General features: G+C 42.8%; 1 protein-coding gene and 1 non-coding gene across 2 annotated transcripts in view; one reads left to right on the top strand and one right to left on the bottom strand.

Moving 5' to 3' along the window:
* Positions 1-1,104: 1,104 nt before the first annotated feature.
* The window catches only part of Cd38 (CD38 molecule), a 40,788-nt gene continuing 30,443 nt past the window's right edge, over positions 1,105-11,449 (bottom strand). Inside the window, exons 4-8 of the mRNA XM_005365988.2 lie at positions 10,510-10,595; positions 8,021-8,094; positions 5,962-6,054; positions 5,564-5,650; positions 1,105-3,190 (exon numbers count right to left, since the gene is read on the bottom strand). Of these exons, the coding sequence (XP_005366045.1) occupies positions 3,115-3,190; positions 5,564-5,650; positions 5,962-6,054; positions 8,021-8,094; positions 10,510-10,595 (416 nt within the window). The 3' untranslated portion in view covers positions 1,105-3,114. The remainder of the gene's footprint in view (positions 3,191-5,563; positions 5,651-5,961; positions 6,055-8,020; positions 8,095-10,509; positions 10,596-11,449) is intronic.
* On the top strand, positions 4,606-4,709 carry LOC113458157. Its single transcript, XR_003378585.1, has one exon. It is a non-coding gene; the product is annotated as a U6 spliceosomal RNA (small nuclear RNA).

Below are 11,449 nucleotides of genomic sequence, written 5' to 3'. Positions count from 1 at the left end.
TAATCTACATGGGAAGTAGAATAAGACAAGATCTCCCGAGTAAATTGGGAGCATGGGGACCTTGGGAGAGGGTTGAAGGGGAGAGGAAAAGCAGGGAGAGGAGCAGAGGAAAATGTAGAGCTCAATAAAATCAATTTAAAGAAAAAAGAAGAGGAACACGGAGTATTTTTGTGCATGCAGGTCATCAAGCCCTTAGGGCTGGAAATGGCTGCAGGGTCAATGGTCTAGATGCTCAAAGTTAGAACTACAGAGAGAACAGATTCAGGGTTCTGTGCTATGGTGATGAAAGGTGGGGTAAGAAGAAGGAACACCCTAGCCCCAAGCCATCTCTGTGCCCCCGCCCCAAGGGCCCTCTTCAGCACCACATGAAAACCTCGTGATTTGTCTCCTCTGAGATTTCCACTGGCTTAACACTTGACCTCAGAGGAGTCTTCATGGGCTTGCCTTACAAGTTGGTTTCTACACTATACACGTCATCTTGGAGGGGATGTGAAGGCCAAGTAGTTCCTGACACAAGCAGCCACTTCCAAAGTATGTCCGTGAGCAAGAACATTAGTGAACCCTGAATCTGGTAACCACCCTTCACAGTAAAGCAGAAGAGTCTCGTGTAAAAGCTCTAGGCTGCAGGCTTCACTGTCATGGATCTGGTTCTGAGGACATTCTGTCATAGGAGCTACTTGAAAGCTGGGACCAATGTGAATCCCTGTTGGACTATCTGAACCACAGCCTGTAAGCCAAGCAAATAAATCCCGTGTGTGTGTGTGTGTGTGTGTGTGTGTGTGTGTGTGTGTGTTGGTGTGTTCGTATGGGATTTACGAGAATGTATGTATCCTGACTAATGCAATACAAATTTGTCAAGGCTTTATGACATATTGCCAATTTTCATTATACAGGTTATTACCATACTTCTTCTCTCTTTCTCCCTCTCTGTGTATGTGTGCCGGTTCACATGTATTCATACATGAAAAGGCTACAGGAAGAACTCACTTGTCTTCCCTTAGATCCCTTCTACCTTGATTTTTGAGAGAGTCTCTCTTTGGGACTTGGGCAGTGCCTGTCTCCAACATTTATGCTATTTTCAATAAACCAAGGAAATTCTTTGAGGCTGTAACAATTTAGTTTTATTAATATCTACAAAACACACTTATTTTTAAAGACAAACTAAAAATATTCTCTGGATGTTGAGAAGTAAATAACGCTTTTCTAAATAACAGTGGAACCAGGAACAATTTTAAACTGAATGGCAACCAATACAGGCATACAGAGAACTTCAGTGCTGCAGCAAAAGTGGGACTCAGAGGAAAACCCCCAGCACTAAAATACATGTGTAAGAAAAGAAAACAGGCTGCGATATCAATGATCTAAGCATCTGTCTCAAAACAGTTGAACAAAGATATCCAAGGAAGCTAGAAGAAATAAGACATTTTTATATTTCTAAAAATAGAGGGAAAAAAAGCACAATTAGATAAAATAAAGAAAGAAAGCTAAAGATTGTAGGTTTGAAAACAGCAGCAACAATTGGTAATCCCAAAGCAAGGCTGATCTAAGAAAAAAAGGATAGAAAACAAATCGCCAATATCAGCAACAAATGTAGTTATTTAACTCAATATTTTTTTTGTTTCGTTTTGTTTTTTGGGGTTGTTTGTTTGTTTCTGTTTTTCTTTTTTGTTTTGTTCTTTTGAGACAGGGTTTCTGTGTGTAATAGTCCTGGCTGTTCTAGAACTCACTATGTAGACCAGTAGACCTGCAACTCAGAGATCTGCCTGCCCCTGCCTTCCAAGTGCTGGGATTACAAGTATGTGCTACCACCATCTGGCTCACTAACTCAATATTTCAACAAAAATATTTTACTACCTATAAAGGGCACCAAGTATGAGCAGGAAAGGAAATAGGATGCAATGAATTAGTTTTGAAAGTGTCCATAAAATTCACACTTCAGGCTGGGCAGTGGTGGCACACGCCTTTAATCTATCTCAGCACTCGAGGGGCAGAGGCACGCAGATCTCTGTGAGTTCAATGTGAGTTCAAACCCAAAAAACAAAACGAAACAAAAAAATATTGAGTTAAATTTGAGTTAAACTACATTTGTTGCTGATATTGGTAATTTGTTTTCTATCCTGGTCTTCAGAGTGAGTTTCAGGACAGCCATGACTGTTACACAGAGAAGCCCTGTCCCAAGAAACAAAACAAAACAATCACATTTCCAATTCCATTACATTCAATTTAGTACAACAACATTCTCTGGACAATAATACAGGCTACTATCAATTTGGTGGTAAAGGCCTAGAAAAGAAGAAATATCATATGCTGTGAAGTTTGAAAGACCGGAGTCAGCACCAGCTCTAATCATGATCCCCGGAATGTGACTTTAGGAAAGTTTATAACCTCTCTAAGCTCCATTATCTCATTTTTTTTTAAAAAAAAGGAAAACAATAGTCAAACTTATTGGCACATGTTGGAAGGGTGAAAGATTAAAACAGCAAGCATGTTCAAGTTCCCACAGAACACCTTCCCTGTAATAACCCATGACCTCAGGTTTACCATTTGAATATTTGTAGGAAAAAGAAACATTGAAAAAAATGAGGCCATTCATTTGAAAAACTTGACATTTCATTTTCTGTGTCCATTTTGACAGGGAGGTTTGATTTCCTATTTATTTATTATTTATTCTCATTCCACAGTCCTCCCACCCACTCCTCCTGCTCCCCGTGGATTGTCAATTGTTCAATAAAAATGATATTACCAGCTGTGCTGAGGATGGAGCTCAATGGTATATAGGCTTAACTACCTTGTGTGAAAGTTTTTGGGTTTGCTTTTCAGTTTCATTAAAAGAGGAAAAAAAAGAGAGTTAACAATATATGAACAAAATACAGCACCACATGAGAAAGTTAAAGTGAAATAACAATATACAAGTTTAGCTCTGTTTCGTGGAGTAGTTTTTTTCTTGAGTAGTATACAGTAAGAACTAAACCGATCATGTAACGCTGCCCAACTTTGTTGGGAAGTCCTTCCATCTTGAGTGCTGGCATTATACAAGAGCGCGCCCTCTGATAGCTCCGGCTGTGTGCCAGTGTAGTTTCCCAGAGACTCTCATCTTGACCAGCAACAGGGGGTCTAGGATCCAAACCACGTGCCAAAACGGCATGACGGATGCTCAGGGTTCTTCACACACTGAACAAACCTGACAGGCCTGTGGGAGAGAAGGAAGAAAGGAAATCAAGGGACAGGTTGAGGACTGGCAAGATGGGTCATGGGGTGAAGGGACTCACTGCCATGCCATGCCCGATGACCAGAGAGCTTGATCTCCAGAGTTCATGTGGTGGAACAAAGCCCTGATTCCTACAAGTTGTCTTCAGATGCTCACATGAAAGCTATGGTATGTGCACACATGTGCAGATGTACATACATACAGTAAATAAACATAAATGTAACAAAAATTTAAGAGGAAAGAGACTGAACGATGTACCTTATGGTCCAACTCATCAATGAAAGAAGACCCTTTGGCAACCAAAGGAAAACGGACCACTGACCATCTACAACATGCCTCTCCTCAGCATCAGCACAGAGAACTGCCTAGCCCAGGAGTAAACGACTTGAAAAAGAGCCTCATACAGGTGCAGTTCATTTGTAAGGCCATAGAAATCAATGCCTAGGACAGAGTGTGATGGAAGTATATGGAGGTAAGAAGTGAACCTCTGGGTTCAAATGTGTCACAAATCTTTGACAGCTGCTGATCACAAGACAGCAGATGTGGCCACAGAGAGCAGGCCCGCCCACATGCTTGAGGATTCTGCCTTCCCCAGTTAGGGAGCTTCCTGATGACTTCTGGGGGAAAGCAAGAGACAGCACAGAACTCAGGGACTGTCCTTAAGAGGTATGGATGCGGTCAGAGGGCCACGCTTCCTCTACACGTAGCACACTTTAGTATCTAACTGGTAAATTTAAAGGACTGTCATCTTCATAAATGTGAGCTCACAAAACCAGAGTCTATGTTCCGCAACCTCCTCCCGCCTGCCAGCACTCTTTCCCGCACAAAACGTCTTTGCATCCTTCTCCTCATCAGCTGTCTGCGGAGTTTCTTTTATAGCTGATCTTTTCTTCTGATTTTTATTTTTCATTTAACTTCTGCAGCATGTTGATTTTTTTCCCTGGCAGTTTCCAAAGAAGAGCCAGCTTGATTGATGGGAAATTCAGGTCATCTGGGAAATGAGCCACCCATCCTTTAAATCTGCCTTTGAGGTATGGTAGGCAACGTAAAGAGGCATAAAATTACTCCGTCTCTTCAGCGAGTGCGTACGGCACAGAGCCTTTTCTCTGGGCTTTGGTCTTAGTTGAAGCTGCTCCTCATGGGCAAGCTTCAAAAGTCCTGCTCACTCTGTAGAAAGTGGCTGGCTGTCCCTGTCTGAATCATTGACCATAACTGGTCAAAACCAATGAGCCCCCCCCCCCCAGTTTTGGAGTTACAGGTGACTTTAAAGATATATGCCAGTCCATAGGTTAATGCTAAGTTCTTGTTAAGAATTTACATTAGCTCCAAAGCCACAGAGAAACCCTGTCTCGAAAAACCAAAAAAAAAAAAAAAAAAAAAAAAAGAATTTACATTAGGTGCTCACTTCGGTAGCACTGACACTAAAATTGGAACAATACAGAGAAGATTAGTATGACCCTTGCAGGAGGATGACACACAAATTGTGACGCATTCAATTAAAAAAAAGAATTTACATTGGTTTTGGTTTTAATCTAGAAAAGATAAGTCTTTGCAGACTGCCGTGTGGAAATTTACAAAAAATAGGCATTTACATTTGAATCTAACCAAGGAGATTTCACATGCAAATTTATAGCCAGTCACGGAATCTTAAAACTTGGGAGAAAAGTCTTGGCGAGGCATGTTTCTGTTCCCCTGAAGCCCAGTAGTAAAGCAGGAAGTGTGTCCTCCGAGCGTCAGTCAGGGTCTGGGGCAAGTCACTGCTTAGGGCTGGCACAAACGGAGGAAGAGGATGAATGGCCAGGCAGCCAGAGTGAAGCCATTGGCTAGGGAGACAAGCTAGGTTTGGTGGCAAGGCAGAAGCCATCACATATCATATGCCACCAAGGCTTGAGAGGCATCGCTGAAGCCTGCTCAGGTCACACAGCTGTTTTGTTCACAAGAAATCATTTACTGGCCTGGATACATGGCTCGGTGATTAAGAGCACTGACTGGTCCTCCAGAGGATCCATGTTCAATGTCAGACTCTCACATGGTGACTCACAACTGTAATTCCAGCTCTAGGGACCCAATGCCCTCTTCGGCCTCCAGGCACAAATGTCATGCACAGACATGGATGCAAGCAAAATACTCATACATTAAAAAAGAAAATATTTAGAGGGCTGGATAGATAGCTCAGAGGTTAAGAGCACTGGCTGCTCTTACAGAGGTCCTGAGTTCAATTCTCACAAGCCACATGGTGGCTCACATCTATCTCTAGTAAGATCGGGCTCCCTCTTCTGGCCTGCAGACACACATGCCGGCAAAATACTGTTTACATTAATAAACAAATCTTAAAAAATAAAAGAAATCAATTACCTGTAGTTATCCTGGCAGGAAAATGCAATATTCTTTTTTTGCACAATCAGCTTCAGTTCATTTATGGAGGATCCTGAGCATGAGTTACTAGGGAAGAAAGAAAATATTCAAGTAATCTGATCTTTCAAAGACCCTCTGAGTGTCTGACTTCCTCTGCATAACTACTCCTGGGAACAGCAATGATAGAGGTGGAACAGAAGTCCACCTCCTGGGTTCTCAGGTCAGCAGGAGCAGAGGTGGGAAGCCGGCACTGTCCTTTGTGAAGACAGAATTAAGACATTAGAAGGAGGACTCAGAGCAGAGTGAGCTTGCAGGTCTGTCCCTGCTGCGCTCTCCTGACCTTGCATTTTTCACAGGCTGACTCAGAGACTATCAGTCTGCTACAGACAGTGACATACCTGGAACCTGCTCCGATGTTATGCATCACCCAGGCCTGGAGTTTATGAACCTTATTTGGGTCCAGATTAAGGACTTCCACACTTCCAAAGGTACTAAAACAGAAGAGATAAAGAACATCCTTGATCCCAGGCCAGCTGTCAGAACTCACGCAGCTGGACATCATTGAGCAGAACATATCTCGCCTCCTACCTTTCCCCATTTGACATGACTCTTGGTTTCCAAATTTAAAGATAAGATTTTTTTTTCAAGACAGGGTTTCTCTGTGTTACAACTCTGGCTGTCCTGGAACTCACCAAGATCACCTGCCTCTGCCTCCCATGCTGGGATCAAAGGCTTGCGTCTCCACTGCCCAGCCCAGATGAGATTTTAACTATACTTTGGTGCTGATTAATACATATGAAATACTTAATGTAGCACTACCAGAGAGCTGCTTGCAACCACAGAATCTCTGCTCACCAATGCCTTTTTAGATTCGTCCTTGTTAGTGTGGACAGCTACCTTCCCTGTGGCAGGGACTTAGCTCTCTAATATCAGATGACAAGATTCTGAGTGCTACCTAGCATCTTCACCCAGAACCCATAGGAAACGAGGGTCAGAAGAAGACAAAAAAGTTAATGTTGCTTTGTAAAATTAAATATTGAAACAGAAGAGAGGAACAATTAACAAGGGTTACCTAGAGTGCCCAGAAAAAAATTAATACATACTTCCATCTTCAGAAGTATTTTTTTTTTGATTTTTTGAGACAGGGTTTCTCCGTAGCTTTTTGGTTCCTGTCCTGGAACTAGCTCTTGTAGACCAGGCTGGCCTCGAACTCACAGAGATCCGCCTGCCTCTGCCTCCCAAGTGCTGGGATTAAAGGCATGCGCCACCGCCACCCGGCTCTTCAGAAGTATTTTTATCAGAGAAAAATTAGAGAACAAAGGCCATTGACAAAATTTAAAAACAAACAAACAAACAAAAACAAACAAACAAAAAAAAAACCAAAGGCCATTGACATGATAGAAACTAAGATGAGAAAGAGGCCTGGGATGGGAGGCTTGAGGGTGGATCAATTCAGTCCTGAGGAATAAATGAGAATATAATAGCTGATATGCCGTGGGGAGTTTTCATTAGACATGGAACTCTCTCTTGGTTTAGCTCTATAACATCCTCACCTTATCACTTATGCATAGAGGGACTTTCAGAGGTTAGCCCAAGGTCACACAGGGTGTGTGCGATGACCTCTGGTGTCCACCCTGTTAAATCATTAGTGCTTTGCTGACAGTGCTGCCATGAGACAGTGAAGAGCAGAGCCCAGCATGGCTTCTGATGCCCCAGGACACCTCTGCTGCTGAACTGGAGAGACAAGTGAGCCATTGTTCCTGAATGGTGGGGATGCAGACAGGGAGAAGTGGGGAGGCAAGCCAGACAGTATGGGTGAAATGGGAGGACAGAATGTGAGGGGGGGAGCTGAGAAGACTATGGGAGACCTCAGAAAGTGAAGAGCAGTAGCTGCCAACCATATAATGGCCCTTAGGAACAGGGGAGGATTTCAGACAAAGGAGAAAACATTAACCCAGGAAGAGAAACATCTTCCAAGAATACAAAACACTCCATTTTTAAGATCAGCTCTTCAGGAAAATTCAGAGACAGATATTGGGGTTCAACCTGAAGATAGAAAAGTAAAGCAGCCAGCCACTGGGTCTTATCTCAAACTTCTGTCCAAAAATGGTGATCCTGCTTCTAGGAAACCTCAGATTGAGACTGAAACTGAGGACTGTCTCCTCCTGTTTTATAACCCTCTCTAAGTCTTGGATTAAGGGTGTGTACCACTACCACCTGGTTTCTATGGCAAGCTAGTGTAGCTACTGAGATTAAAGGTGTCTGTCATTGTGGCTACTGGGATTAAAGGTGTGTGTCATTGCTGTCTGGTCCGTAAGACTGGCCAGTGTGACTGTTTTACTTCTCTGATCCTCAGGCAATCTTTATTTATTAAACTACAAATGAAACACCACTATAACTATGGTAACTGTGATAACTAACCCTTGTAAACAGGCTACAAGGAAAAGAAAGAAGTACCTGTTTTTGTAAAATGGTTCACTGAAAGACCCATTGAGCATCACTTGGACCACACCACAGGCAGTTTCTGCAAACTTAAAAAAGAAGTCCATCATTATTCTCCAATAATTCCATTCAAAAGAGTACGTATATTAGCTAGGAGGGAGAAATAGCCCCTACAGTTTCAGCCCAGGAATGGTGAATCTACCCAATAGTCTAACACATTGAAAATATTTGCTTTGCATGAGTTCTTGATGCAGCCTTGCTAGTCTGTAAGTGATGTGGAGGTTGAAAGTCTCGAGTGAGAAACAGAGGATCTCTAGAGGAAGAAAATGAAGGCACTCAACTGGTGTCATGTACTGTAGAGGCTACGCCTTATTTAGCAGAAGCAAGATGGACAATTTAGGGGCAAGGGAAATGGAACACTGTGGAAAGAGAAACTTAGGTAAGAGCCAATGACTCCAAGCCTCTAAAAAAGACACCAAGAGAAAAAGAAAGGAGATGGCCTGAAGAACTCCCTCTGCAGACCAGGCTGGCCTTTGAATAGAGAGAGTTTTATTTTCTCAAGCAACCAACTTTCATCTGGAAAATTCATTAAGAACTGGAGTGAACCATGTGAATGTTCACTGTGCAGCTTCCTCTGAAGACAGTCCAAGACCTCTGGGACCTGGGTCTCCTTCCGTGACATTTGTGCACAGTACCTAATACATTTCATTGTAGCGATGGGTGGAACAGCTTTAGCCATCAGTATGAAGAGCTCCGTGAGAAACAAGAGCTTGGCTTCCCAGGATCTTCTAGAGTCTTTAGTGATCTATACCTGGTACATGGCAGAGGGGAAGTTTTGCTCAGTAAAATTCCAAGGAAAGAAAAGATGGCAGGAAAAAGGACAATACTTTGTACTAGCGATTAGGAAAGAACGAGGAAGCACCGTATAGGAGACAAAATCCCTGTCCCAAAGACTAGGTGGGATTCAAATGAAGCTGTGACAGGAAAGGGCTGTAGGTTTCAGAAAGCAGTGGTGTTTGTCAGGGAAGCATCCGTGGATGCTGAAAAGTCAGTTCATGGAAGGCTGTGTATGCAGTTGAGGAAATTGACATTATTCTGCAGGTGACTTCTACACCGCTGAGTGATCTGGAGTGGAATTATGAAGTCCATTGGTGCTTGTCTTGCTACAGAGGGAGATTAGCAGATGAGCACCCCTAGCACTGATGAATCATCATTAAACACTGACCCAGAAGAGCACTGGACCCCACAAGGTAGAATTTTCATGAGTCCCCTGACACAAGGAAAGCTTGGCTCAGTTGACCTCAAGGTCACATGACTTAGCAGCAAGATGGCCTGAAGATTCAAACCTGTAAGAAGAACCATCTTTACTGTCAAAGATAGGGACTAGACTTTTTGCCTTCTTCCATGAGGCAAGGATCAAGGTGCTCATGCTGGAGTGTCTCAGAAGTCAGGGTGCCTTCAGTCGCCTTCACCATTTAACTCTTAGTACCAAGGGTTGAAATGGGAGTACAAGAAAGCAATACATATATATATATATACATATACACATATATATATGGTATATATATATGTGATATATGTATATATATCACATGACCTGCTGTAGAAAGTTTTAATGATGGTGTGGCTGTAAAACATATCCCAGAGTTGATGGCATAAATGAAAAGCATTCTCTTAAAAAGCAATAAAAAATACAGTGTCTCTGAGTGCTCAAAAGATGTAGTAAGTGTTCAACAATACTAGGCCAACCAACTATAATTAATGTAGACCTCTGTGTGTTTCTTAGGGACTGAAGAGCTGTGGAATCTGGTGGGATAGAAATCTCTGTCAACAAATATGTTTGGATTTTTTCTTTTCCTTTCACTTGTTTTTCTTGATCATTTTCATTTTTCCCCCATTGGTCTACTTACAAAGGAATTTTTATTACTGAGGCACAACTAGTGGGAAAAAAAAGTAAATATGCTTATGCAATTTCAAGTGAAGTTATCTGTATGGTGTGAGGCGAGGGAGCTAGTGTTTCTCAGCCCAGACTCGAGATCTGGAATCAGCTAGTAGCTTCCACGATTGCTTGCACCTCCATGGTGCTGCTCCAAAGTGGCCATGGTATTCATGATATTTTATTTGGCTATTGTGAAGACAGAGCTCTTAACTCCTGCAAAGAGTTGGGAACATATTAAGTGGTCCAAAAACGCAAATTATTAAAACTTTCCCAGAAACCCAGCCAAAGCCTGGGTCCCAAGATTAAACCAAACCTAGCTTCCTGATAGACATGGCCAATGAATATTATGCACTCGTTGGGGGTAGGGATTCTTTTTTTGAGCTTGCAAAGTTTCTGTGGGTGGGAAAGTCATCTAGCATGTATCTCTGAGCTTTTGTTCTCAGAAAAGGTTTCCACACTTTCACACCTACAAAGATCTGTGACCCAAAAAGGGTCCAAATCAACCAACCATTGACCAGACAGTGCCTTCAGTCAAAACTCTGGAACTGAACTACTTGGAGCTTACCTTTTTGGAAATCTCTTTCCAGAACACCGTGACAGGGTTGTTGGGACAGTTTTCACTCCAGTGTGGGCAAGAGTCATAGTTCAGGTCTAAAACACATAGTTTATAGGAAATGGTTAAAGTGGAAATGGAAATGTACCTTTGGGCTCATTCTTGGCTGACAGTGACAGTGGGAGTGTTTTCCAATGACATCTTTGCCAAGGCTGAGGCTGGAGAATGGACATATCTTGACCCAATTTGACTAAGTGTCCCCTGAATTCCTTCCAACTGCTTGCCTTCCCTTCCAGATCCCAGACAGGAACAGTGTGATGGGTTTTGACTCATCATTCTGGGAAATGACAATAAAAATTTGCCCTAAAGAGACCAACCCCCATCACTCCCCTGGAGTCCAGGAACACTTAGAGAGAGAGAAGGCCAGGCCTTTGCCGGAAGAAGACATATTCGTAAGACACTTCTCTGGTTTCTGGCAGTTCTCTCTTGTGGAGAGTTTCCTTCTCAACCTCCAGAAGTTTGGGGGCTCAGATGGTCTCAGGTTTTCTACAGGCAGCCCCATCAGAACAGGTTCAGCCCTTAGGGCAGTACAAAGCCTCAAGTGTCGCTACATGGTTTCTATGACACTGTAGGCAAGGTTATCTACCTTAGTATATAAACATTTACCGAGGGTTAGCATCTGGAGATAGTGGGTTGAATCAGTGGGAGTCCTGCCTCCTACAGCATGTCATGTAGCGAAGACCAATACCCAGAGAAAGATTAACTTCTGCTGTGCAACATTACCAGAAAAATTCAGGTTAAATTTTTGCCTTGGACAAGAATCACTTTAGACAGTCTCTAAAGAGGAGGAGGGTACCTTATGCAGATGGCACATGCAGAGACAAAGAGCTGTGCTGAGCTCTGATTAGAAAAAGGGAACAATAAAAGATGATGCCCCTGCCGGGCGGTGGTG

The sequence above is a fragment of the Microtus ochrogaster genome, unplaced genomic scaffold (assembly GCF_000317375.1).
Source record: "Microtus ochrogaster isolate Prairie Vole_2 unplaced genomic scaffold, MicOch1.0 UNK5, whole genome shotgun sequence".
Classification (NCBI taxonomy): domain Eukaryota; kingdom Metazoa; phylum Chordata; class Mammalia; order Rodentia; family Cricetidae; genus Microtus; species Microtus ochrogaster.
This window is presented reverse-complemented; position numbering and strand designations above follow the sequence as displayed.